The following is a 27357-nucleotide window of genomic DNA, read 5'->3' as shown; positions in this document are numbered from 1 at the left end:
AAATAAAGATCTAACCTCATCTGGTGACCAAATACCCCAACAGATTAAGGTATTTTCCTCCTAAGACAATTTTAATTCTAAAGTATTTATTTTTCTTTTCTTTTCTTTTCATTTTCTCATTTCATGTTTTTCTTTCTTGTGATTAGCGAGGGTCATAGCTCTTGCCTAAGCCCTTGCCCAACCACGAGCCTCCCCCAGGCCCTCAAAGGCCACGAGCAAGGTGACCCTTGTTTGGTTGGTGAGGGTGACCCTCGCCTGTAGCCGTCATCGATCGATGACGGCCTCATCCAGCCCTCTTGACCGGCCACCGCCAAAAAGAAAGAGAAAAAATTAGAAAAAGGGAAAAAGGAAAAATTCATAAAAAAAAAGGGTGAAAATGTCATTTCTAGGCCTTCAAGGTTAAACACTTCTTTGAGACTAATATGATCACATCATGTCCTTGTGTGAAATGAGGTCCATTTTTTTATCTTCTTTTGAAAAATGAGGGTATTTCATGCCCTTATTTATAATTTTTTTCAAAAATTAATAAGCCTATTTTTCCATTATTCAAGAAAGATTGGTTGAATTTAAAATTTGAATTTGGAATCCATGTATAGATTTCGGTCACGGAATTAACCTATGCGGCACAAACTGTCGGCCCGTGACACATGCATGAGAGCCTATTTGATCATTGTGATATGGTGAATTTCCTTTCTTTAGGTGGAACAAAGTGAAATGACATTACAATGGCAGATTAGCCAATGCCATTGTAAGTAAAATATTTTAATAACTAATTATTTCAAATGATATAAATGATCATTTTAAGTAAAATATTTTCGAATCATTTATTTTACGCGAAACAAACGGAGCCTCAATAAGAACTTCGTCGGAAATCCACATTTTCTCGCCGTCGCCATCGGCCTACCTTTGCCAAAGCATCCGAGCACCTATCGGCTTCTCGAAAACACGTGGCTTCATCTGAAATTCATGAAAAAAATAAAATCCTGCATTTCTCGTCATATGCAGAAGTTCTTCGGCCGCCGCGACATTGATTCACGTTAGGATTGTCTTGAGCACTAATAGTCCTCTCTTTCCTTATAAGGAAAAGGAAAAATTACCAAAAAATTTCAAACTTATTACAATTATACTAATTAAATCTTAAATCTTTTTTTTTTCCAATTCAATCCTAAACATTTTATATTAGTGCTAATTCAGTCTATTTAGTCGGCCGGTGAAGTTGCGCCTCATAGAGCTTTGCGACGACCGGTCAAAGGGATTGAATTGATACAAATCAAAAGGTTTATACTGAATTAGCACAATGGCAATAAGTTTAGGGCTTTTTTTTTATGATTTTCCCAGAATCGCAATCCTATCGTCTTCGTTCATCTTTATGATTCAGACAATATTTGAAATCTACCTGTAATAGAACTCATATATCATTTTTACTAGGATACTCTTTGGGCACGCATGACAACACTTCTGCTTTATAAATCAATTTTTGATTGAAATTTGACTTTTCTCGCTTCGCTTTTGAGTTGAAGTTGATTTTTCTACTTATGGAGAGAAGTAAATTATTATTACTTGTTCAAATAGCTGCAAAACTATTTCTGAAGCAAAAAATTGCTCGTTAAGTCCAAAAATAAAATTATGTGATCAAACAGATTTCTGCTCTAAAAGTTACGTTATTAGAAGGATTTCTTCTCCAGAAGTGTTGTCATGTGTGGCCTTAACCACATTCATTGTGTTTCTTATTTTTCTCGAAGCAACAAGAATGAGGAAAAATATGGAGAATCAACGAGTCACTTTCAATTAGATTTAGATTTAAGATTTAGTGCAAAAGAAGTGAAACTGGGCAAGTGTGGATACGAGATTGATTATTCTTTTGAGCGAGCAAGCAAGCAGCATTGAAGTCTTTTGTGCATCAATTTGAGAAACAGGGGATCAGAACTAGCTTTGCTCGAGCACACCAATCAAAACTCTTTCCGAGAGAGAAGACACCCAAGAAAATTGAATTGAAGTATACCAAAATCCCTGCGAATATACATAAATTTTCTGCGGTGTCGTTCTGTAAATAAATTCCGGTTGAAATCAATCGTCGAGCTCCAACGGCTTGAAGAACTTGCCGTCGATGAGGTAAGTCCCGATCGCGAGACGAACCGCCCATACATCCTTTGGTTTCCTCGACACGATTCTGTATTCATCGGTCGAATTCAAAAGAAAGCCATATCAATCACACATAGAGCATGGTAATACAGACCGTTTGGTTTCAGAAAATCATTTAAAAGAACAATTTCACGTATAAAAAATGTAATTCTATCTTTCATAAAATAAAATAAAAACAGGTGATATTTATTTTCCCAATGTTCTACATTTGAAGTGAAAAAAGAATGGAAAACACATGAAGGTGTTTGAATCAGTAGCTCTACTTTTCCAAAGAGTATCATTTGCCAAGCACAAAACAAACGTACCTGCCCACATCCCCGGGCTTGACCAAGCCGGAATTAACCCGTAGGCACGGAACAGACGCCGCAGTCTTGATCATCGTAGGAGCCTCGGTCACGATAACTGGAGAGCCTACCTCCAGCTTCGATCTCGCCGCCACCGATGAACCGTCAGCTTCGCATTTTACGATGAGGCTCAAGCAATTTAGCCGGCCAGGACCAGTACAGGGCATCGAGCACGGAAACGAAGGAGTCGACGAAAGAGAGAACGCCATGGACGAATTGAGACAGAGGATCCGAAAAATTCGAGAATCGATTGTGACAAAAGAGCGAGTGGATAACGCTTTTGTGGATCGGAAGTCACGTGGGACTCGGGCTTTTGGCATGTTTTGTTCCCTTCGTCTTCGCCCGGTGGACAACCAACGCAAATGAAATCGAAATTTCTCGTACATAGTCGGGAGGGTCTAGAGTAATTTGGTGAAAAATCTGGGAAATTTGACAGAAAATTTTGCTCATATTGACACTAGAATAGCTCTTACTAACTTGTAAGTAAACACTGTCAATAACATGCTCATGTACCTACGATAAATAATACGACACTAGCCGTCAGCTCGCACATTCTTTTTATTTGTCCTATGGCTCTTCGCATCGAAGTATAATTCGTGGAATGCAAGAATCGAAAGCTTAAATGACCCAAGATTTGTTTTAATTGAAAATGCCTGTAATTAGGAAGAAACATTCACTTTCCTTAATTTCAATGCCCATTCACTTCATCGCTTTAATTGTTTTTGGAAAAATTTCAAATAATGAACTGAAGTACCCTCATTTTTTCAAATAAAGACATAAAATATGCTCATGTAAGTAAAACACTGTCAATAACATGCTCATGTACCTACGATAAATAATACGACACCAACCGTCAGCTCGCACATTTTTTTTTTTTCATGCCTCTTCCCGTCGAAGTATAATTCCTGAAATACAAGAATTGGAAGCTTAAATGAGCCAAGATTTGTTTTAATTGAAAATGCCTGTAATTAGGAAGAAACATTCACTTTCCTTAATTTCAATGCCCATTCACTTCTTCGCTTTAATTGTTTTTGAGAAAATTTCAAATAACGACCTGAAATACCCTCATTTTCTCAAATAAAGCATAAAATGAATATTATTTTAAATAAGAAGAAAAAATACCCTCATTGTTTTAAAGAGAGGCCTAACTAAGGACGTTTTCTTCATTTTCTATTTTTTCCTCTTTTATTTTCTTTTTCCCTTTCTTTTTTCTTTTTCTCCTTCATTTTCCCTAGCTTCTCGCTAGTGGCCAATCTTGCTAGTGGTCTGTCTTAGGCGATAGCCGACGAACGGCAAGGGGCAGCCTTCGCTTCACCCGGTGAGGCCCTCGCCACATCTAGTCAACGAGGGCAATCGTCTCCTTGCCCGGCCAAGGGCCGCCCTCGTTACGCCAGGCGAGGTCAACCTTCGGCGAGGCCCTCCTAGATCCGATCGTCGGGGGCGAGGGCCAAGCGAGGACCACCCTCGACTCCCCTAGGCAAGGCCGACGAGGGCAACCTTTGCCTCGTCGACCATGAGGGCGACCGTGCTCGTCCAACTCTCACCATCGGCTCGAGAAGCTAGGACAAAAAAAAAAGGAAAAAAGAAAGGGCAAAGAGGAAAGAAAAAACGTGAAAAAAGGATATGACAAAAATAACTTTGATCAGACCCTTCTTTAAAATAATAAGAGCACTTCAAGCCCTTATTTGAAACAAGATTCACTTCAAGCCCTCATTTAAAAAAAATAAAAACACTTCCTATCTTTCCCATTGTTTCTCAAGCTTCAATTGGGCATTAGCAATCTCAAGCAAATTAAGGCGGAGGCAACTAAACATGCTCCACTTACAACGGTATCCTTTGAGTCGGAATATTCATATGAAGATGCCGAATTTCAATCAAAAGTGATAATCCATGGGATTACATGGATGAAATTTCTCACACAAACTAAGAACCTTTTTCAATGTACTGCAAAGCATCAAGATAGACAATAAGGTACTCTTTTCGGCAACGTAGCATTATACTTGGCAAATACGCTAATCTAGAGACAAGAAGTCATGTTTGGCTGATTGCAATGGAGGAACTATTCCTTAGTGGTGACAATGAAATACAGAGCTGGAATGAATAAAAAAAACTTGAGGCAAGATATCATGATGAAATTAACTTATCCTGCTGCCCATCCAAGTACATGATTATGGTAAGTCCATAGATTGGTCTTGGGGGAGAGAATTGTAAATATGAACATGTTGAGAGGAAATTGAAGAGGGAAATTGCCAAAAAGGAAGTGACTTGGGTTTTTGGGTAAATAAGCAACAACAACAGAAAGGGAACTACCAGACTTTACAACCTATACAAAATTTCATTTGGGTGTTAAAACTCATTTCTCACAGTTTTCAGCCAAAAAAATGTTCCTTTTGCCCTCTACACTACAGGCGTCTGTACCTGTGTCTGTATTAACTATTTCTTTGTGTATGTGAGATATGGATCCTGAGCAATAGTCATGACATCCGGTCTCTCAGCCTGATCATATGTTAGACAGCGACGAATCAATTCCTGCAAAGAATCAAAGTTGCGAAAAAATCATCACTGAGCTTCTGCACATTCTTCCTACAATTTTTAGTAGGAAGTCCATCCTATATGCTTGTCTTCAGCAGTGTATTTCTACAAGGACTATACAACGAAAGTTGTAGCAGCTGAATAGTTACAGGAAGTTACCTACATAAGATTCGTAACAAATAACAAAAATCTAAATGAAACGAACGATATACAAAAACGGAACTTTAAGTAGCTTTGATCTGACACCAGTGTCTATGTAGCTCTTATGCAAAATATAGATCTCCAATATAAGTTCCACTCCTCTGTATACAAGAACCAAAATATACTGGAAGCAGATGGTAACTAACTTGACCCGTGTATGTTAATTAAAAAGGGATGGTCTTGCAAACCACATAGGAAGTAATGGAATGACCAATAATTAAAATAACTTTTGGAAATGAAATTTGTCACTAATATGCAAATGTTCAAAAAGAGGAGAAAAATTGAATGCCCAAAAGCTCATAATTCTGACATCAACGAGGGAATACCAACGTACAAGAGACAGAATAATATACCTTCGCCTCATTTGAGACAGCAGGTCTTGAAGGGAATTCAACCTTTCGAGCTTTAATGATCGTATCTTCACGCAGTATTCTTTCCTGGGTCTGGTCATGCCCAAAAGGCCGTCTTCCAAAGAGCATCTGGTAAAATAGAACACCGGCTGACCATACATCAACCTGTTTAGAAAATGAACCCAGTGAAACATAGCACAAATTTTGTTTTTAATTGATAAGAAGTCAATTCACATATTTCACTGCATCAGACCTCGGATTAATATTGTGTGCTAGCAAAGAGGATCAGCTTAATTATATGGCCAAAGTTATCAGCTGACAATGTATATCCCAGACAAAGCAACCCTGGTTAAGAACGGATCAAGGAATATGATACGGAAAGCCACTAACCTTCGATGATATTAGGGGTGTCTTGCTCAGCTCGAAGCACTCCGGAGGCAAGTACCTGAAATCGCGAAAGGAATTAATTATTACATCTGCCTAAACACCTAAGGAATGAATTTAAAGAATGGAACTGTTACATAAGTAGCAAAAGTACTCATCCTTAAAAGATAAGAAGAATCTGCAGCAGTAATTGAACATCAGTACATGTCTCTGAGCAAGAAAGTATGACTCGTACTTAAAAGCCAAGAACTGTTTGCACAAGATAACAAAATTAGAATATTCCAGTTTCCATGCCTCAAAAGTGACTTACTTTCTTCCCCTATCGCATCTGGTCAGTTTTATCAGAGAGTTTCTCTGATTTCAAGCAAAGGTTTAAAGTAACAGATATACATATCACCCCACTTTCATCTTTTAAGTCCTCAGTGATAATACACACATGCCAGGGACATACGAAAAAGAGAATACAACATAAATTGCACAACTCACCAATAAGTCCCAGCTCCCTGGGATGTAAGTTCCATCCCCTGAGATCCCACATCATCTTCAACTATCTTACTGAGACCAAAATCAGTCACTTTTGCAACGCCAAATTCATCAAAGAGAACATTCCCAGGCTTCAGATCATAATGGATGATCTTCTGTGCTCTCCTATTCAAATACACAAGACCTTGAAATATTTGCACTATGATGATCCTAGCTTCTTTCTCAGGCAATAGCGGTGTTGCTTTGAGGACAGCATCAAGATCCTTACCTGGACACAAAAAAAAAAAAGTCTCAGGGAATTGCAAAAAGACACTCCATATGCCATTTGTATGTCAAATACAGAACATCTCAGCTGCCAAACTGCTAAACAAATGGCCAATTGATAGATGTACATACCACTACAATATTCCAACACAGTGCAAAATGTATTGTGGTCAATCTCGAATATATCCCAAAGCCGAACAATATGGTGATGCACCAGGGTTTTGTGAATATTATATTCGCGGATGGCATGACGTATATAACTTTGTTTCTTTTCTTCACTCCACTGAGCATTCAGCCCGTGCAGCTTGCATGCGACATACTTATGGTCTACCAAATCATATGCCTGCTGGAAATTTCTTCAGAGTTCAGATCACTGAAAAGGGTATTTTCTTACACAAGCCAAAATAGACAACCAAATGATCATCAGCTCTCTCCCTGAGAAAAAGGTAGCCCATGACCAGAACTAGTACAATAAAGAGTTAAACATTAAATTTGTTCAACACAAAGATCTGACCTTGTAAACCTCACTGAATCCACCTTTGCCAAGAAGATTCAACAGGGCATATCGATGATTGAGGATCTGAAAACTGTTAAAACGAGAACCATCCTCATCTCTAATGCGTTTCATTTCTCTTATGAGCCTTCCCTTCTCAAATTCATACCGATCTCTCTCACGTAGGACAGTTTCTTCCTCCTGGAACCAACTCACCAATCAGTTAAGAAAAACGCTCGTGAATGTCAAGTTTAATAAGCTTGCAGAACCCAAAAAGATGAAAAAAATGTATTGAACACAGGATAAACAGAACAACTTACTCGTTTAATGCTGGCTAGACGAGATTTATAAATCTCGTCCTGGAGAAGAAAATCTTCTTCTGGAACTCCATTTTCACCATCGGGTCCATCACCTTTGTCTTGGAGGTTACCAAATATCAGTGCCGTATTTATCTCTTGATGCATGGTAAATAATCAAAATGCCAGATGCAGGCACACTTCCAAGCATGGCATTAGCTAAACTTCAATGGTAGGGTAAAAGTAACCATGACAAGAATAAAGGGGGCTTCAAAAAATTTGTGCATAACAAATGGCCTCGGAGCAATAAAGTTCAAACGGTATAAGAATTTATCTTCATGAAGAAATTTGAGAGGTAAACTCATTCTTGCAGACATGAAACAGCTCTTAGAGCAACAGAAGTTAGAACTTGTCAGAACTTTATGCAGGGCAGAAGCTTAAAGATTAGAAGTAACCCTATTTTTGCCAAAGACCAAATACATGCAACATTTCCAGATCATGCTCCACATACACCAAAGCCACACAGATGCAGCAGTCAAAGGATAATAATCATTTTTAGAAAACACAATAAGCTCACCAGCTTGTTTTTTTTTCAAAGATTTCCGCTGCCGCTCGATGGCTTCCCTTGTTTCCAATAGTTGTTTCTACGGAACCAAATGAACACACTAACAGGTCAGAAAGAAAATCACGGGACATCAATGAATTCCAGGAGAAATTTTCTGTCGTAATTGATGAAAATCATTTAAGGATTAGGCCAAAATTTCCACTTGCAGGGTGACAGAAGCCAATATAAACAAATGCAGTCATGTCTAATATGATCATGGTAACTAAAGGGGACTGAGCTCTACAGATTTAAAACTCCAAACTTCTTCTAAGTCAGTTTTCTTAGTTTGCGTCCGCAATAAATCAGGCTCCAACACAAGTGTTAACTGTCTTCCTAGCATTCCATTTGCCATTCAAATGGGTTATATGAGTAGACTTTAATGCGTTATATAAAGCCCAAAAGGGTGTCAGAATGTTTCACTAGAAGCAGGAGACGCTCTTTTACTAGCACAAAGTATTTCTACTCGTACAAGTATTTTAGAGCTTCAGAGTTTTTAGCTAAGCTGGTAAATTTAGGTAGAGATGAAAGGACTAAAATGGCTAAATTTGGCACAAGCTTCTATTCTAACTTCTTTCTATTCTTGGACAACGTATGTATTATGCTGCATTGTCGAGCGGCATTCACTACTGGATCATTTATTTGAACTCACGGTGACAATGACAAAAGTTTCAATCTGAACATGCTTGTTCACCAAGCGCTCAAGAGTTGCAAGAAAACCATTTTTTCCATTTTAAGATTCATGTGCAATGGAGACAACCAATTGAGAGAGAGAAATAAGGAAAAGAGAAGGAAACAGTCACCAAAATGATTGCAAATACGCAAGAGGCTTCCACGAGATGGTATAAGAAAATCCATAAGAAAGAAACTCTACATACAAGATGAGCATTCAGATCTTTCAACGCTTGTCCATCCTCCCACGTTTCAGATATAAGAGTTCCAGCTCTGCAACAAATAAACGAAAATGGAAATACAAAAACAAACAATGACCAAATGATATGGCAAAAAGCTGAGTATTCTCAAATTCTGAATCTGGAAAACCACGGCAAATCAATAATAAGGCAATTAACCAGCAGCATAGTTTTTTATAGGTTGTCAAAAGAGATTAAAGGTTAATCGACCCATCAAATAGCAATCTAGGCTTGCTTTCTCATATTGAACTTCATTATCGGAAGAATTGAGATATGAATATTGTTATTGTTCCCTTAGGACAATCCTTAAGCTACAATTAATGGAATTTGAAATGTGAAAACTGTAAGTTTCAGACGTTTCAATAACTGGTGCTGTGTGAATACTCCACTTGACTCATTTTCAATATTTTGAAATCATATAGTTGGATAAATTAATGCCCCTTTCTTCAGTGTCCTGGCCAGTGGCATGAAAGAGAATGGGCATTCAGCTTAAGATCCCCAACGTCAGGTGCAAAACAAGTCCATCTTTCTCAACTTAAAACCGTCTGGTGTGTCACTAGCCCTCGTGCTATACAATTATATTCCAAGCAAAAGGAGAGAATGGAACCAAAAGAAAATGGAGATTGTGTTCTTCCATTCCCTTTTTTCGTCTTAAATGGTCTGGCATTTGATGATTTAGGTGTGGGTTCAAACATCTTAACTTGTCCATAAGCTTTTTTCATCCTTTGCTAACATCTTTCAGGCTCTAAAAACAAGTTCAATAGCAAATATCATTTACACGCACTTAAAAAAATTATATATACCTTGTGACACCAACATTGCCAAGTCTCAATGAATCCTGCCGTACTTTTAGTCTTGCTTCTTGTCGTTCAGCTTTTGAAACTGATATCAACAGGTCAGCTATTATTTTAGTTCTCTGCAAACGAGAGTAAAAACCAGTCAAATAGGATTCCAACATGTTATGATTTGTATGAGAAGAATCCAGTAACGAAGCAGTCATACCAAGAAAAAAGAACAATGGAAAATGCGTCCCTCGATTTAGGTGATAATAGAAGAACTACAGGCGATTTGCAAAGTACCTCGAAACTGAAATACTCTGTACAATTATTTCATATTAACTACGAGATGTCAACCATAAGTCAAGCCTATTGCCTAAATCTTGTTTTTGCATAGAACTTCAAACCTGGTTCCTCAAACACAGACACAGCAAGTCCTTGATCAAACTCAGGGGAAATGTATACCTTTGGCTTTGTTTGTTGCTCATAGTCTTTAAGGTCCTTAAGTTCCTGTCCAAATTGAAATCCTCAACAATAAGAAAGGAGGGAAAATTATTCAAAACACATGGTAGGTCCAGAGGTGGTGAGAAATTGGATGAGGTCTTTCAACTGCTATCATGCTTCCGCCTAGTGGCTATACTCTTTCCTGCAGTCCCTTAAAGATCTAAATGCCACACCTTTTCTATTTGGCGGCACAGGTTCTGATAATCAGATGACTCTTTTCGTGATTTACGTAAATCCTCCTCCAATGCGGCCACTTTTGCTCGTAAAGATAAAACCTCCTCCTGCTAAAAAGTCGCATGCAGAGATTCAAACAAAACATCTATCAAATTGATGTATTACATGGCGCTTTATATCCTCCAAGGATATGCAAGGAACAATGACACTTGCAGAGTAATCAATATCCCAATATAACTCGTACATCACATTAAAAGAAAAGAGCTTACCTCTGAAGAGTAGTGACTGTCATGTTGTAATTGCTCTTTAGGCCTAGTATCCTGCAAATGAGGATAAATGACTAGTTACTAATTACAATTTCCTTCTCAGAAAACAAAACAATTAACTAGTTAAACAGGACAAACGCAAGTTTGCTCACAGATAAGTTTCAGTGAAAAACCTACAAAAGATAAAATATTTAGCACTGCAAGCAGCATCAGCTCATTCATATCATCATATACAATACTATCAGCCAATTGACGATGGAATATCATACAGTCTACCATGAAACAAAAAATAGATCTCTCTTCATAAATCTCCCAAAAGCGCAACACTTAGTCAGAGTTGATCCTCGATATTCATAATATCGATCTCTTCAGGAATTCTTCTAACAGAAATAAATAAAAATTAGCAACCATCAGATTCTTCCCTCAATTTCAATTGTAAAGATTGAGTGAAGAGGAGATTGCAGCAGGTTCTTCAGAAAATCTACTCACCTTCATGTTATGATGCATACTTAATCAAATAGATACCATTTTCTAATGCTCACTCTCCACTTATCTTGATGTTCTCCTTTAAAACTCACACAAGATTTCTCTTACACCTCAATAGAGTCAATTTGACCATAACGGAAAGGCACAACTCATATTTAAGTCTAAGGATAAGCAATTAAAGCAGATGAGCAAGCATGCAATTAATACAATCTAGAAAATGGGCAATTTTTGCACTATTGACCTGTCATGCTACTTAAACATGCACTTACCAGAAAAGGAATTTATTGGCTTTGAGATCATTTAAAATGTGTTTTAAGGAAAAATTGCCAGGCTCTAAAAGACCACCAAGGTCCTTTTAAAGCTTAGACCAATTAGAAAAATGCAGAAAAGACAACAGCATGGACTAAAGTAATTCCTTGGAATAGAGTCACTAATTAAAACACATTTTAAGTGAAGCCCTCTCACAATCTACACATGCAACACTATGTCCAATTCACCATCCACATGACATTAACATTGACATTTCTTTGCTAATAGGTGTAATCAATAACCTTTCATTCGATATTCAATGACATCACTGAAGTTTTGTTTTTGTTCCTCTGGGTCCTTGAACTTTCTGTTTGAAATTGTTCAACCAAACCTTCATGCCATTAAACTTCAACAGAAGTAGCTAACATGGATAAACCATACTCTATCGTAGACATTTGGATAACAAAAACACATTTACGCACATCTCCAATTATAGCTAAGTGCGATCCACATCATGACATTGGTTTATAACGGTGGAGAGGATAATCCACATTTGTCTCCTTTTCCATTCAGTAGGTTGAACTTGAATGTAAATAATCATCATAAGTTGCTTGATTGTTTATTCTTACAGAGGCAGTTCACATGCACCGAAGCTTAGCAAGTGTGCAACAACAATCATGTCATGTGTGCTCACGAGAAAGTACCCACTTCAATGAACACCAGTTCACGCTTTATGCATTCTATGGAAATGCTAGAGAGTGCTAATTGCAAGGCACGTGACAATAAGAGGTTGAAACCATACCTTATGATACGAGTTCTCAAGCTGTCCATTAAGCGGTGAACTCGTTGATGCAGAGATTTGTGATCTCATTTGATCATTAGCTTTGGACCCACGGCCCCTTCCAGATTGTGACCTACCGCGACCATGTTTTTTCCTACTGACATCAAAATTAACCTTGGTTTCCAGAGTTTCTACCATCTTTGCCAAACCATCAACTGCCTGAGTCATAATTCCCAAACCATTAGCTTTCTTTGTCCACAAATAAGTCCCATAAAAGCGATCTGCTTTTCGGTGAGTGGAACCAACATAACCACCAAAAGAGAAAAAGCAAAGAAAACCAAACTTCTACACAAAGGCAAGGGAGTAAAAGCAGAACAATGCGACTTAAGTTTTGATAGAAGAAAATGATTTACATTCAAGATTCAATAATTTCATTAATGGACAAGGCCCTACCTCAACAGGTTCTGAAAAAGTTAAACTATCATCCACTTGAACCTTTTGCCGCTTCTGAGTGTTAGCTTGTATAAGAAACTCCCCTGCAATCTGGCATGAGAAGGAAATTGAAAGATGTTGTTGAGTAAAACCAAAGGGTAATTCTATATTCAGGCTGACAAATCACTTCAAAATTGAATCAAAGGCCCACTTAACCGACCAAAAAAGATGAGATAGCAGTAGCAGTCCCATGAATGTCACTTCATATAAAACTATCAGCATGCTTTGAAAATCCATGTAGATTTCTCAAAATGCAAAACAAGCATGTGAAATTTCTAACAAAATGATGTGGCAGACAAGCACGCACTAGTTATACAAGCAGACACATCAACATTAGTGGCCACTACACTAGCCCATGCCATGATAAATACTGAGCAATTAGCAAAATCATCGCGTTGGTTTCAACATACTCTATTCATTGTTCCATGTCCAAGGAATACCATCTTCAACAGAAAGAATAGTTATACCTGAAAAAACCATACTAACCTTTCCACAGGGCATACCCAGGTACCTTTATAGAGGAGCACGGTATTGGGCGCTTCTCCTCAGACCAACTTATAGTTAATTCCTAATTGACAAATGCATTTTCCTTTCTAGGGAGTGATAAAATCTAATGTCTTAAATGAGTTTATCTATTTGATCAAGTTTCATACTCGCTCAAACCATCGAAGATGAGAATAAATGACCAAAAATTTCTGTAGAATAATTACCACTGGAAAACTGCAAAACCACCTTACCAAAGAGCCTCAAGAATAGTTGCAAATGATCATATGTTTCGCAATGTTTCCATAATTAGACCCCTTTTATGGCCAAAAAATATAGACAATAACCAAGCAAGAGATTGTCCCCATTTAATTTCACATATTCTTATAAACACGTGTCTGAATCAACATTAGCAGAGAATTGGGAAATCACACCAACCATACCCTTATAACGTGTTCATCGTAGGAGCGTAATGCATCGACCAATCATTATTGACGAGAAACTCAACTAAACCGAGTATGATCTACAACCAATTTTCGACAAAATGAGAACTGCCTAACTACCTAAGAGTTCAGTGATAATCAGAAGCAACCTTCACAAGGACAGAAGGATCGCTTTTCAACGAAATAATTTGCAATGCTGAGCACAATGATCATTTATTTAGCACAGGAGGCAAGATCATTAAAGCCATTGCCGATGTTGGTCTCCTAAACAACAGAAAAATGAAGTCAAAGGAGCTCACATCATCATCAGAGTCGCTGGAACTCGACTGCCCAGCTAAATCGTTCGTGAATTTCGAAGCTGAAGAAACCAAGGACCGAGCTTGGGGCTGCTGCGGCAAGCTCGAAGCGACGGCCGAGGAGGCCTTCCCCACCAAGCGAGCCTCGAGCTTCGCGAACTTGGTGGACTGGTCCGACTGGTTGGACGAATTGGAAGAGAGATGCAACAGCATGTCGTCCGACATTGCGCCGGAAAGCACGGAAATTCTTCACGGAAGGAAGCTCACTCGCCGCACATGAATGCGCGGGGTCCGATCACAGAGCATTTCCAGTCGGACGAGCAGGACACCGTGTTCCTGACCTAGCGCGACTCATGATCGGATCCAAAACCCTAGAATGGCGGTGCTTTCGGTGGCCGTGGCCTCTCTTGTCTGTCCTTTGGGGTGGTGTCTGAGGTTAACGCATAATTGCATGGCCCAAAAAACCGAACAAAGGGTTAGGAAGGTAGTCCCAAACAAATTCACAGAGGGAGAGAGAGGGGGGGGAGTTAGGGTTTTGTATTGTCTCCGGAGATTTTGGGTTTGTTTAGAGAGGAGATTTATGGAGGATGAGACTACAAATCAAATCAGATAAATTGAGAGAGAGAGAGAGAGATGGGTTTTGCAGATGTTCTGGAGATATGTAGTGCAAGTGTACTTTCAGGCAAAAGGGAACATAGAATTCAAAATCTGTCCTGGCATGTTTGGTCATGAGAGAGAGAGAGAGCGCGGGGGAGCGTTGGGTGCTTGTGAATGAATTTGACGGGTCTGGCAAGTTTAGGCCGCCTTAATCGAAAATCAGCTCGTTTCGCGTCGGGCTCACATACCACGGATGCATGTAATGACATTCCTTTTTAAGATGACGTATGAAATCTGATAGACACCCAGAAACAGTGACTGAAGAAGCTCTTTACTGCCTTGCCATATTTGTGTTTGCAGACTTGTGTTTTTGGGATGTGAAATTTGCCCACTGCACCCCACTTGCATTTTTGCATGGACTCCATGTCTAAACGAGAGACTTGGAGAACCCCAGAACGAAATGATCTAACAAATTGAAAACAGTGAAGAGGATTTGCTTTTGGACCTTTTTTTTTTTTTTTGAGGATTTGCTTATGTTTCCGACAATGAGAGGGTATGGCAAGATCCTGGGGGAACACAAGCCATCAGAATCTCTGCCCTTTTGGAGTATAGAGACTCCCCTCGCAGAAGAAGATAACCCTGGCAGAAAATACCTGAAGCTTTTTCTCAGAGCAAGAGAAGGACTACATTCTCGATTCTGTCTTTGCAGGCGCTATCCTGCCGCCACCGCGAAATTTAGTGAAGACTCGGCTAAACATGTCCTCCAATGCTCAAATAGGAGATCCACCTTCGCCGTTCATATCTTCCGACACCATCTCATTTGTCCAGCATCAACAACTATGCAGAGATCGCAAATAAGGGGAGAACTTCCAGGAGCGCAGGACCATTGAGGAAGAAATTGCCGCCTCGCCAATTTCCTGAGCGTGTACTCAACCGTTGTTTCTTAATTCCTGTTTTGCCTTTTTCCATTAACAACAAAACCAGTTGAAGTTTTATCTACACGTGCTGATCATTTCAGAGGCCCGAAGACTACTATAGATAAAAACTACTGGAGAAAGATATCGGATACAATACTGGGAGCCTGAATAAATGGTGTTTCTTAATTCCAGTAGAATGAAGAAAATCGAATTATAATTATTTGAAGGGGTGAATTTGAGAAAAATAACTCTAAAGCAAGAGTCCAAGAAATTCTTCGTTTGTGATGTACAACATTGAGGACACCTAAAGGAAAGGTTGCTTCACAGTATTCTCCTGCACCAAAAGGCCCAAACGAAAGATAATCTTCAATTGTAATTCAGTAGACAGTAACAAGCAACAAATCTTAAAGAATGTGCACTGACCTCGTAATTTATACTTGCAAGATACAAGAATGTAGAAGACGGCCTCAATAAGAAACTTGTTTTCAGTAAGTTTCTCCTTTCATCTGCTTTGAATGGTTACTCATGCAAGTAAAAGAAGCTTCCTACCACCAATCATAGTTTCTCCTAGTCCCATCATATCTGGAGTTCCCAAACCTCGAAGCAGAAAATCTCTGCCCTGATCCTTGTGATCTGGAGTTGCCATAGGACCCATACCGCACCGAAGATCTCTGCCCTGATCCTTGAGATCTGGAGCTGCCATAGGAGCCATATTGCACCATATGTGACTTATTAGATGATTTGGAGCCAGATATGTGACCCTTACGTGATGGCATTGCAGGAGATCTCGGGCTTTTTGTGAACTCGTTGGGCGGAATGTCTCCTAGATCCTCTGTGATCCAGCCACCCCTACGTTTCAATTGGGGAGGTGTTCTAAGGCCCCTATCTTCATGCTTGAATTTTTTCATTTTACCAGAATTTTGGTTTATGTTAGGTGCAGAGTTGAAGCCCATGTAGTCATCATCTTCTCTCTGAAATCTCATAGTCAGTCTTGATAACTCGTGGTTCCTCTTGCGTACCTGCAGGTCAATTTCATCAGAATTGACATTCACGAGTAATAAAGCACTCCTCAAAGGGCATCACTTAAATAGTGACATCGATAATCACCCATTTAATATAACCCGATACCTTGGTTGAATTGTTACACTCCCGTGCAAAGTGTCCGTCTTTGCCACATTTGTAGCATGAACTAGGTGCTGCTTCATATGTGGTTGAATTCCTACATTCCCGGGCAAAGTGACCATCTTCACCACATTTGTAGCACAAACTAGGTGTAATTTCAACCTTGGTTGAATTTTTACACTCCCGGGCAAAGTGGCCTTCCTGACCACATTTATAGCATGAGCTAGGCGTTAATTCCCCCGTGGTATCACCGCGAACTTTTGAGCAGGCCTGTTCCAATGAAATAAGAAAAACCTGCTCAGAAAGGGGACAGCAACCCGGTAATACTATGCAAAGGGACATTTCTAAAAGAACGGTTTCTGGTTCATGTGAAACTCTTTAAGAGTATTTCATGTAAGTAAAGAGATCCGTGTAATGCCCTACCCAATTAGTATAAGGACTTACATATGCTTAATAAGGAAATGCTCCATTTCAATTTATTCATTACCAACAAGCCAGCACATTTAAAATTGTACATTTTCATATATTTTTATGAAAGATGGAGAATAAGTGCGGGAGGGGCAACTAGCACTGGCGTTTGGGCGTTCCTCGAGAGTTGCACACGCTTGATAGCAATACACTATTTGAGCTATAACTACTACTCATTTTCAGCAAGCCTGTCACCGTCGCACCACCAAATGTAAGTAGGAGCAAAGCCAGAGTGAACCCTATACCTAGCACCCAACCCAAACCTTTGATTCAGACAAATTAGGATTTTTTGAAATAGTGGGGTGGCCAATGCATTCGAACTTCTGAGGAAGGGGGTTCTAAACCACATGTGAGAAAGCCTGGCCAACTTGGCCAACCACCTCAGTGATTATTGGTTACTTATGGGGCACTCTTTAACAAAATCCTTATATCAGTGATGACATAAATGATGTCAGCAGATACATTATTTGATCCTCGACACTCATATATTTCTACCATATCCACACTTATTATCAAGGTAATATTACTCATTCAAAATTTCTTAGATCAACACGATGCTCCATTGATCGATCGTGTTATATGAGACACCATAATAAAAAACAGGATTCTTCACCTTGCATCTTAAAGTCTCAATGGTATCACAACAACAACAAAAAAACTCAAGCAATTTTGACAGTTACTCTTGCAAAGATGCTATATATCTTCACTGGCACACCTAACTCAACAAAATATCAAGTTCCGTTAATTACACAGGGCTATCAAATAAAGACAACTTCAGTAAGAACACGGAAGTCATCATTAGATTTTGGCTAACCAGAAAAATGCATCCATCACCTCAACAGTCGGCAAATCACACATCACAACCAAAGTTTGATCGTAATGGCTTAACGAAGTGGGATCATATGATAACATCACAAACATGTCAGCATGGATGGCAAAAACACAACCAAAGAATCACAAGAATGGTAAGACTTACTAAACCAGTATGACCGAGACGACCACATTTGTAACAGGAAACTTCACAAGGATCAGTATCAATAGAATCCACACAGCATAAATGGCCAAACTCCTTGCAGATGTAACACTGAATCTCCTGAGTGAATTAAACATGAAAAAGCAATTTAAAGAACCAATTAAAACTCTCAAAAACAAATACACTGACATCATTTAGAGAGAGACCTTAAGATCATCAACAGAGTAGCTATTCCCGCAAGAGAACATATCATGCCCAGAATGTCCACATCTCAAGCATATTTTAATAGTTTGAGAGTCAGCCCTATGCTTCTCTGGACAATCCTTTGCACGATGACCACTTTTTTTGCAAATAAAGCAATTTTGTGCCTACACAAAAAGAAAATTGCAAAATAATTCATACACAACAAAAATAAAAGCACTTTAGGAAAGAGACGCGAGGTACTGAGGTTGAGGGTGGTGACACATGATATATTAGGAGTCATACGTAAATACAACAACTTAATTCAAATAATTTATCACAGTGAATCTAGTTTAAGCTACTAACATGCTTCCAAATACATAAAATGGCACAATGTTTGTGGAAACAAATTAACATAATAGACTGCAGTCTGTGGTAAGTTTACTCGACATAAATAATCTAAAAAACCAATCAAAAAATAAAACATGCAAACGTAGGTTGAAATTCATATCATTCCAAACCTCTGTGCATTGTTTTGCATTGTGTTCTAGACTCCCACACACGAAGCATGGTCTTCTCCGCCTTTGGGATGTACAATTAACCGCTGTATGACCTTCAGCGCCGCAGTTGTAGCAAGTTCCCCAGCTACTGTCTGGAGGGTCAAAGTACCTCGGGCCGCGCTGACAGGAAATATATAAGACAAATGCCCAAAAGCCACCGTATGTAACTTGTGCAGCATTATATAATCGGCCAAGAGCAAATATTTGGACTCACAAGAAGCTTTCGCAGGACGATATTATCTGCTATCTCAATCTTCTCTGCATTCACTGATTCCAGTACCTCTGTCACGTTCACAACCTCCTCCTTCTCTTCCTCATCTACATCAATAACCTGCTAAAGAAAATAAAAGTCCACCACACTCACTACTCTGTGCACAATATCACATGACTGCCATGGTCCACCATACTCACCACTCTCTGCGCAATATCACCCGACTGCTCCACATCTACTCACACTCTCTGCACAATATCACCCTACTGCTCCACATCTATGGTTAATCTCAAAAACCCAGTACGAGAGATATACTGTAAATTACAATAGAAGCCAAGTAGATAAATTGCTGGGATATTCCATACATTTGTCGCATTTAAGCTTTCGAAAGTTCATGGAAAACCAGCTCAACGAGAAGGACTGAAGTACACAACAATTGAAGGCCTTTCTTTTCTCTTGATTGACGAAGATTGACGACACCTTCTCAATGCCCCCAACGACTTCCTATGAAGAGCTAGTATGCAAACAGGAAATAAATTGAGTAATTAGAGAAACGAAAAAAGACAGAACTCACGGTTGCTTCCGGATTTTCTCGGCCCTTACTCTTCTTCTTCTTCCGGTCCTTCTTCCTCACCTTCTCCTCCTTAATCACATTGTTCTTCTGCAAAACGACGACACTGCCACCAGCTTTATTATCGTCCTCCGACACGACGACGCTCGGCGGAGTGGAAGCGAGCTTCGCGGCGCGCACCGAGAGCGCTTTCTCGACGATTTTCAGGCTCAGATCTTCGTTCGCTTCCTCGTCGTCGTCGCTGCTGCTGAGCGGCGCCGCGGACTTCGGCTCGTGTTCAGCGCCGTCTCCTTTGTCGAGCTTCGCCTTCGGCTTCTCTCTCCTCCCCATGTTTCTCGCTCGCGATCAGTGAGCCCTAATCTTGACCTAAGCCTAGTGAAGAGGGAGAGAGAGAGAGCTGTTGATGGCGATGGCAAATTGCAAATTGTAATTACGTGGATCGCAGACTGTGAAAGAGCAAGAACTCAAGAACTGAATATTCTTGCAGAATTTAGGGTTTCGGTCGGTGGCGCTCGGCGGCAGAATGTCGATCGTTTTCGTTTGTTTTTTAACGGAAAGGTGGTATGAATTGTAAATTGTGGTTTTCACCCCTAAACTTTTGAGTTATTCGAATTGACCCCAATTGTAGGGTTCAAATTGTATATACCCCTGTGTTTTTACAACGTCTTTTTTGTGCCTTGAGCCAATTGATCTGTCGAAGTTACTAGACAAATCAAATTGCATGTTATTTTCCTTGTGATTTTCATATATACAAGATGAAATAAGTTGGGTAAGGCCGCTTTTTTATTGCACGTTTTTTTTTGTTGTAAAATATCATAATTCATATATTTGATAATACGACTTTTGAAATCGCAACACCTTAAAATTGAATAAGGTCTCTTTTCAAAGCAGGTTGTGTCCCTCAAGAGCTGTCGTATTGATAGAAGTACCCTCTTAGGTTGAGAGAGAAAGAAAGATTAGAAGCTTGTGATTTGGACTTTTGAATGTGATTGGATTAAGTGAATGTCAACTATTATTCGACCAAAACAAAATCACAAAAGGATATCCGGAGTGTTAATATTTATGTATGACGCTCACTTTAGTGTCAATTTTTTTTTTATTACTTAAGTACCAAATCTGAAAAAAGAAATCACTTAAGTGCCAATTCCGGCAAAAAAACGATCATTTTACACGTGACATTTTTTATTAATTTCTTAATATTATGTGGATTTTTTTTTAAGTCAGTCCACGTGGAAATTTTAAAAAAAAAATTCCAGCCATGTGGACGCCACAGGGACTTTTAAACTAAAAATTGAGTTAATTTAAAAAAAATTAAAATTAAACAAAAAAATAAATTTTAAAAAATATATATAAAAAATTTGAAGTTGCGGTGACGAGACGCCCGAAGTACCAATATTTATGTATGGTACTCACTTTAGTGTCAATATTTTTTTTTGAATTACTTAAGTGTCAAATCGAAGAAAGACGATTACTTAAGTGTCAATTCCGACAAAAAAATGATAATTTAAGTGACAATTTCGGCCAAATAGTACATGTAACTTTTTTTTATTAATTTCTTAATATTATGTGGATTTTTTTTTTAAAGTCAGTTCACACTTCACATGGCAATTTTTTTTTAAAAAATTCAGTCCATGTAAACGTCAGGCGGACTTTTAAACAAAAATTTAAGTTAATTTTTTTTAAAAAAATTAAAATTAAATAGAAAAATAACTTTAAAAAATCAAAATAAAAGTTAAAGCGGCAACGACGAGGGCTCCCTCATCGCTGCAGCTTTAACTTTTCTTTATTCTTTTAGTTTTTTAGTTTATTTTTACTTTTTTAATATTACATGAATTTTTTTATTATTATTTTTTTTTTTTTTGCAAACTAGGATTCTCCGACGAGCCATGTAGATGCCGCGTATGCTTTCCGACGATACTCATCGGAGTTAACACTGAATAACCATTCTTCAAAAAAATTAGTACTTAAGTGATCCAAAAAAAAAAAAAATTAACAACAAAGCGAACGCCGTACACAAATATTTGCACTCTAGATGTCCTTTTATTTAAAAAAATATTAATATTGCATAAATCGACGTGTCAATCCTATCAAAAGAGATGCGCTAAATATGCCAATCCATCCCCTAAATTGGATAAACTCTAGAGAAATTTTCAAATAAGGGTTTGAAGTGCTCTCATTTTCTCAAATAATGGCCCAAGTGAATTTTATTTCAAATAAGGACTTGAAGTGCCTTTATTTTCTAAAACAAGATCCCAAGTGAATCTTATTTCAAATAAGGGCTTGAGGTGACGATAAAATCTTAAAAAAAGACTCAATTTCAAGGGCATTTTTGTCTTTTTCCTTTATTTGATTTTTTTCTTTTTTATTAGACTTTTTCTTTTTTTGTTTCTTAAAAAAAAATGCACATAGAGGCGGGAGCAGCCTTCTAGCATGTGGCCACCACCCTACCGCTAGGAGTGTCAAAAAAGCCCGGGCAGACCCGACCCGACCCTACCCGACCCGACCCGGCCTGGCTAGAAAATTCACCCTAATTTTCAAGCCTTTCGGGCCGGCTTGGTACTGTTAGGATCGAACCGGGTCGAGCCGGCTCAATTCCGATTTTTTTTTCGCCCACGTTTTCTTTTTAATTTATCTTATTTTCATTTTTATTTTTTATATTCTTTCATTCGACGGACATGTCAAGTGATTTTGATTATAAAAAAAAACCGACCTGACCCGACCCGAAGAGGGTTTCGCCGGGTCGGACTTAACACTGTTAAGTTTCGGGCCAAGTCAAGACTTGGCCCGACCCGGCCCATTGACACCCCTACCTACTGCCGAGGGGTGGGGGGAACAGTGGGAGGTCAAGCCCTCTCTCGAATATGTGCGGGGGTCACTGGCCCTCCCCAACTCTCCCGATTTTGGCAAGGGCAAGTAGGCCCTCATCGAGGCGGCGATCATCCCGCCGACCTCACATTAGCAGTGGGCTAGCGGCCCCGCCTGCATGGCTGTTTTTTAATTTAAAAATAATAATAAAATGGAGAAATAACGAAAATGCCTTATAGATCATGCCCTTTTCTGAAACTCTATTGCCACTTTAGGCCCTTAATTGAAACATGCTATGCCAATTGAGGTCATTATTTGAAATAATATTCATTTTGTCCTTATTTGAGAAAATGAGAGCAATTCGGATTCTTACTTGAAATTTTTCCTAGATTCTATCCTTAGGACACAAATTAAACTACCTTTAACGCACTTGGAAATTATAAAGACAATTTTTAACATGGTTTGACGTACAACTTTCCATGTTGAAATTACTGTGCTATACTTATTTTAAATGTGTCATAACATATTGTGTGCGGTCAACCCAATTACTACCTTTCTAAGGTTGGGTTTGGTTCGACATTTGGAAAGAGCTTTGGGGGAATGCAAATGCTGAAAGCTAATGCTGGGGCTTCTAGCATTGAGATTTCAGCCTTCCCAAGAGGAATATTTGGCTAAATGCTCATTCGAAATGCTTGCCAAACGGTTCAACATTTTTCAAAGGAGCATTCGGGGCCAAATGCTACTTCTAAATGTCGAACCAAACTCACCCTAAGTTGGGAAATAGCATTCTCAAATTCCTACCAATTCTCCATGCAAGTCTTGCCCAACTTTGAGTTTTGAGCATTTCCGAAATGTTTCCATCCCACTTTGCCCTTACTACACTTTCAAACTTCCGATTTTACCCTCACCAACACACATCGGCGAAGTCGGATAGACCATTGATGGTCCTCGCCTAAGTTCACCGATGTTCGGCTGCTGCCTGTGCCCTTCGCCGACATTCGGCCACCACCTAAGCTTCCGTTTTCTTTCTTTCATCTTCCTTTTTTTTTTAGTTAAATAACTAAAGTCCATTACATGTGTAGTTTTTTTCCAAACAACATCAATTCAAAATTACTTCCCAATTCACTTTTCAATTAGGTTTTACCAAACATTATTTGCATTTAAATAAATAAATAAAATGCCCTTCAACTAAAGTTTTTTTGCATTTCTCCAAAGACTGTCCACAAAAACTGCCCAACGCAGCAGCCTAAACGAAACAACAATTCACAACCACCTCATAGGAAAGAGCATCATCTCCATAAATCCGCTTGTAGAATTAATGCATGCAAGGATTGTAACAGATACTTTGCAGCTTTCGAGGACTTTCAAATCCGTCACAACTCAACTATGATTAACGTACTACACAAGTTTCATTCTCGGGAGTTCTTTATGGCCTTCTAAGAAAATGAAAATCCATAACAAATTATCGTAGTTAGATCCAGAATCAGCATCAGGGGGCCATGGCAACCACACCTCAGACCACAGTAACAAGTCTACATGGAAATAGAGAACATAAAACCCAAACGATGTACGGCATGCCTGATGATGGAACTGGGCTTTTTCGATAGGTATATAACGATGGAGAAAGAAACTCGATATTACAACCTGTACATTGTCCGATGGAAAACCAAATATGTGCACCCATGCCCCTTCGAATTTCTCGGGCTTGAACCGACTGATGTTTGTAAAGCAGGGCTGATAGCGGAAGTATATGTCTGAAAGAGCAGATGCATGGAGCAGGAAGGAGTGTACGGCCGACGCATACTCATCGAAAAGATTTTGCAACATTTGCACTGTAACTTCATACCAAGAATGAGTTCCAAAAGTTGACTAAAGGTCGCCTCGTGTGAAGACAGTTCGTTCAGTTGTAATATGGAAGACAGTTTGTTCAGTCCACAGAAACTGAGAGGCTTGTTTGGCAGCAAAGTTTCCGCTGCCGGCAAAATATTCGATCGATAATTCTCGTGCTGGTTGCTTCAGAAATGTTGAACAGACTCCAGAATTGTACAGCGCAGATACATCAAGAAATTTTACAACTATAAGGGAAACATAAATGCCAAGCCTAATGCAATCAAATGCAGCATTGAATGATATGGCCCATAGATAAACATCAGAATGTAAGAACTAGGTAGGTGCACTACCAAAGTTAAATTATTGATATATGTGCTTCCAAGCTGTTGTATGAATATATCCATCAAATAAGAAATCATTGACTGCTCTCTTTTGCAATGCTTATCATCATCAATGATCACAGATCTGAAAAGCCAGAGGATAGACGTGGTTCAGAACACGAAAGAGTGGATATTTTTTGCTTGTTGAGACGAACGAGTCAAAATTGGAAACTGTCCAAACTTGGGAGAAACATGAGAAATTTGGGGCAATGCATTTGTAAGCCCATACGAGCAGTAGCTAGAGAGATATGTTTAAACTTTTCTAGTCCCCCACCCCATGACTCAAAATTGCAAAAGAGTCATTCAACAAAGTTCGACAAGCAACTTTTGCTACGAACCCCATCCTACATTGTTCAGCATTTTTAAAACTTCATGATTGTCACATCAAAATATTCGATAGATTTAGTCCTCTGGGTGCTCTCATGTGGGCACCAGATGTGAGGATCAAAAAGTAATAAAGAGAGTAATCAGGAGTACATGTATCTTCTTTCAAGCATAGATTAGGGAAGGGCCCAAAAAATGAACTGCACAGACATTTACTCGCTTCAACCATATCTCAGAAACATTTCCAGCAGGGGGGAAAAATCCATATGGGAAACGTATGCTTCTTAGCACATTAAATGAAACTCAGACTTCCATTTTAGAGCAGGAGAGCAAGAGATTGAGCACTTCACTAGTTTGATACAAGAAAATAGTTTTGAGGCACTTTATCAGGAATTAACAGAAGTAAACAAATACTACTTTCCATCTGAACCATCATCGTGTTTAAGCTATGAAGGGGCAGTGAGAAAAAAAAATGAATTGCATTTAGGAGGCGAAATGGCACTAGACTTTACAAACTTCATTCGTTTACCATCTCCCCCACACTGCAGATTCTCATCGGCCAAAAGTAGACTGAAAGAGAAGAATAGTCCCGGTAAATTTCTTTTTATTTTTATTTTTTATAAATAAGGGAACTGAAACAAGAGGAGATAAAATGCCTAATAACACCTCATAAACGTCTAGAATATCCAGAACCCCCACACTTCTTGCAGAAAATCAATCCTACAAAGCACAATACACGAGGCATTAGAAGGAAAATACAATGGACACGAGCAATGGCAATATAGTTAAAGTAAGACCTCTCTCAGGCTACAGCCTACCTAAAGGGTCTACTGTTATTGAATCAACACTTATTTGTTGAGATCTTTCAAAGGAGCATGTGTTTATGCAGAATCCAGAAGGCATAGACACAATTTGAATTAATTTCTTTTCTTCGGTCACAAGACATCACTAAGTTGGAAAGGACTTAGATAATAATCAGAGTAAAAAAAGACTGATGAAAGAATCACTCATCATATCACCATTCAGAGATGAACAGGCATATAAGGTGTGAATCAGCTCAAACAACATGCTCAGACGCGCATATGATCTTGACCAAGAATGCTTTAGTTATAATGATACCTGCTCCCTTGCACACTTTGCAGTCAACCATGCCTGTTTCCTGCTTCATCTTTCCACTCTCGCAGAAAACACATTTTGTGCCACCTGCAAATATCAGTAACATAAATCATTTCAACCCTTTTCCCTCCACAGCTTAACAAACAAAAGCTTATTCGTAGCTTCCCGACATATTCAACGCCTAAAGCCTTGAGTTTACATAGGCATAACCAAGCACCAAATAGCGAAAAGAAGATCATTGCTTCCCCTGCCATTCGCCATAGGCATGTTGAGGCAATCACAGGGCAAGTGCAAAGCATGGAATTAAAATTGTCGACCATAGTGCTTCTTTCAACATCAGGCGTTACAGGGGGGAAAGTCACAGATCAATGAACCAACTATTTCAAGCATTTAAAGCAATTCAAGTCCAATTCGATCCCGTCCAAAAGAATTTCCTGACAAACCAAGCACAACAAATAAAGGGAAAGTGTACCGTTGCCAGCGCATCGATCACAAGGGACAGGATCGCCCTGCATCACCATCATCAAATCGGTTTCAATGCAATCCGTTAAAACCCAAGGCGTTCCAAAAATCAACGACGCCACGACACGCCACATTACCTTGAGACCGAGGAACAGCGAAAGAGCAATGGCGGCCAGAACACTCACGGTGGCGAGTACGGTCTGCGTGTCCAACGTCCTGTCGAGCCCGCCGAACAACAAGAGAGGATGGACGAGCAGGTCGCTCGCCGACAGGAGCGGCTTGAGCTCGGAGCGACAGGAGCCGACGAGCGCGGGAACCTGAGGCGAGTGCTGGAGGTTCCGTATCGCGGCGTCGCAGCTGGTGCAGAGGAACAACGGCGCGGGGCTCGGCGAGGAGGAAGAAGAAGAAGAAGGAAGGGAGAGAGAGGAGAGAGAGTGGGAACGGAGTGCGGTCGCCGTGGCCATGGATAGAAGGAAGGAGGAACTTGTGGAGGAGCTCACGGCGGCTCGTTTTCTTCTTTTTTTCGGGTTTTTTCTTTTTCCTTTTCTTTTTTTCGCCTTACGTTTAAAGTTTGCAAGTCTTCCGAACTTTTGGAAAGTCGGTGGAGCCACGTTGACTAGATGTAGCTTTTGGACACACGACATGTGGATAAACGCCTTCATATCAAGCTTAGATGGGTTCGTATCGTTAACAGATTAACGCATTTATACGCAAATACGAACGTGTGATCTAATTGATATACGCTATCCATCTCAATATAACAAGTTTTGTTAAGCTTAGACCAGTTTGTACACGTCTAATCACCCTTTTTTCATCCGTTTACACATAAGGGGTCATGTCGTAAACGTGTTATATCTTGCGGCCGGTTTGAGATTGCAGCTTCAATTTTC

General features: G+C 39.3%; 4 protein-coding genes across 13 annotated transcripts; all 4 read right to left on the bottom strand.

Annotated features, from left to right (window-relative positions):
• Positions 1-1867: 1867 nt before the first annotated feature.
• LOC115735265 (protein CHLORORESPIRATORY REDUCTION 42, chloroplastic) lies at positions 1868-2770 on the bottom strand. The gene is made up of 2 exons (XM_030666415.2): positions 2448-2770; positions 1868-2170 (listed from the first exon to the last, which is right to left on the bottom strand). The coding sequence occupies exons 1-2, from the start codon at positions 2693-2695 to the stop codon at positions 2068-2070; spliced, it is 351 nt and encodes a 116-aa protein (XP_030522275.1). The 5' UTR covers positions 2696-2770; the 3' UTR covers positions 1868-2067.
• A 1840-nt stretch (positions 2771-4610) lies between these two features.
• On the bottom strand, positions 4611-14691 carry LOC115735267 (serine/threonine-protein kinase TOUSLED). Of its 7 annotated transcripts, XM_048283975.1 has the most exons (17): positions 14285-14689; positions 13955-14240; positions 12691-12780; positions 12259-12456; positions 10725-10775; positions 10455-10565; positions 10243-10287; positions 9805-9917; positions 8969-9035; positions 8067-8133; positions 7514-7611; positions 7215-7394; positions 6833-7046; positions 6440-6704; positions 5960-6014; positions 5573-5734; positions 4611-5015 (listed from the first exon to the last, which is right to left on the bottom strand). In XM_048283975.1, the coding sequence occupies exons 2-17, from the start codon at positions 14174-14176 to the stop codon at positions 4920-4922; spliced, it is 2034 nt and encodes a 677-aa protein (XP_048139932.1). In that variant the 5' UTR covers positions 14177-14240; positions 14285-14689; the 3' UTR covers positions 4611-4919. The 7 variants fall into 7 exon arrangements, with proteins under 7 accessions (XP_048139932.1, XP_048139934.1, XP_048139936.1 ...); XM_048283977.1 differs by having other exon boundaries at positions 10455-10562; positions 13955-14689; XM_048283979.1 differs by having other exon boundaries at positions 10725-10778; positions 12283-12456; positions 13955-14689.
• Positions 14692-15474: 783 nt separating this feature from the next.
• LOC115735264 (zinc finger CCHC domain-containing protein 7) lies at positions 15475-26901 on the bottom strand. 3 transcript variants are annotated; one of them, XM_030666408.2, is made up of 9 exons: positions 26882-26901; positions 19554-19947; positions 18983-19102; positions 18730-18888; positions 18235-18396; positions 18032-18148; positions 16594-16857; positions 15889-16484; positions 15475-15799 (listed from the first exon to the last, which is right to left on the bottom strand). In XM_030666408.2, exons 2-8 carry the CDS (start codon positions 19878-19880, stop codon positions 16011-16013), a joined length of 1623 nt encoding a protein of 540 aa, XP_030522268.1. In that variant the 5' UTR covers positions 19881-19947; positions 26882-26901; the 3' UTR covers positions 15475-15799; positions 15889-16010. The 3 variants fall into 3 exon arrangements, with proteins under 3 accessions (XP_030522268.1, XP_048139754.1, XP_048139753.1); XM_048283797.1 differs by lacking the exon at positions 26882-26901 and adding an exon at positions 20019-20166 and having other exon boundaries at positions 18983-19099; positions 19554-19973; XM_048283796.1 differs by lacking the exon at positions 26882-26901 and having other exon boundaries at positions 19554-19989.
• Positions 23763-26978, bottom strand: LOC115735266 (protein disulfide-isomerase LQY1, chloroplastic). 2 transcript variants are annotated; one of them, XM_030666416.2, is made up of 5 exons: positions 26605-26978; positions 26478-26514; positions 26009-26092; positions 25556-25609; positions 23763-24650 (listed from the first exon to the last, which is right to left on the bottom strand). In XM_030666416.2, exons 1-4 carry the CDS (start codon positions 26929-26931, stop codon positions 25557-25559), a joined length of 501 nt encoding a protein of 166 aa, XP_030522276.1. In that variant the 5' UTR covers positions 26932-26978; the 3' UTR covers positions 23763-24650; position 25556. The 2 variants fall into 2 exon arrangements, with proteins under 2 accessions (XP_030522276.1, XP_048139755.1); XM_048283798.1 differs by having other exon boundaries at positions 23763-24368.
• Positions 26979-27357: the final 379 nt, after the last annotated feature.

The sequence above is a fragment of the Rhodamnia argentea genome, chromosome 8 (genome assembly GCF_020921035.1).
Source record: "Rhodamnia argentea isolate NSW1041297 chromosome 8, ASM2092103v1, whole genome shotgun sequence".
Classification (NCBI taxonomy): domain Eukaryota; kingdom Viridiplantae; phylum Streptophyta; class Magnoliopsida; order Myrtales; family Myrtaceae; genus Rhodamnia; species Rhodamnia argentea.
Note: the sequence above shows the minus strand (reverse complement) of the source record. Positions and strands in the feature narration are given on the sequence as shown.

Excerpts from the sequence above, each read along its gene's own strand:
- LOC115735264 (XM_030666408.2), bottom strand. The coding sequence starts at position 19,880 with ATGGGGAGGAGAGAGAAGCCGAAGGCGAAGCTCGACAAAGGAGACGGC. Across the intron at positions 18,149-18,234 it reads ACTCTGTTGATGATCTTAAG|GAGATTCAGTGTTACATCTG; the intron begins GTCTCTCTCTAA and ends TAATTCACTCAG. Across the intron at positions 16,485-16,593 it reads AGTGTAACAATTCAACCAAG|GTACGCAAGAGGAACCACGA; the intron begins GTATCGGGTTAT and ends ATTGACCTGCAG.
- LOC115735266 (XM_030666416.2), bottom strand. The coding sequence starts at position 26,931 with ATGGCCACGGCGACCGCACTCCGTTCCCACTCTCTCTCCTCTCTCTCC. Across the intron at positions 26,515-26,604 it reads CGCTGTTCCTCGGTCTCAAG|GGCGATCCTGTCCCTTGTGA; the intron begins GTAATGTGGCGT and ends ATGGTGATGCAG. Across the intron at positions 25,610-26,008 it reads CAAAGTGTGCAAGGGAGCAG|GATTGATTTTCTGCAAGAAG; the intron begins GTATCATTATAA and ends TGTGCTTTGTAG.
- LOC115735265 (XM_030666415.2), bottom strand. The coding sequence starts at position 2,695 with ATGGCGTTCTCTCTTTCGTCGACTCCTTCGTTTCCGTGCTCGATGCCC. Across the intron at positions 2,171-2,447 it reads AAGCCCGGGGATGTGGGCAG|AATCGTGTCGAGGAAACCAA; the intron begins GTACGTTTGTTT and ends CGATGAATACAG.
- LOC115735267 (XM_048283975.1), bottom strand. The coding sequence starts at position 14,176 with ATGTCGGACGACATGCTGTTGCATCTCTCTTCCAATTCGTCCAACCAG. Across the intron at positions 9,918-10,242 it reads AGCAACAAACAAAGCCAAAG|AGAACTAAAATAATAGCTGA; the intron begins GTATACATTTCC and ends TCTCGTTTGCAG. Across the intron at positions 6,705-6,832 it reads TGTGTTGGAATATTGTAGTG|GTAAGGATCTTGATGCTGTC; the intron begins GTATGTACATCT and ends TTTTGTGTCCAG.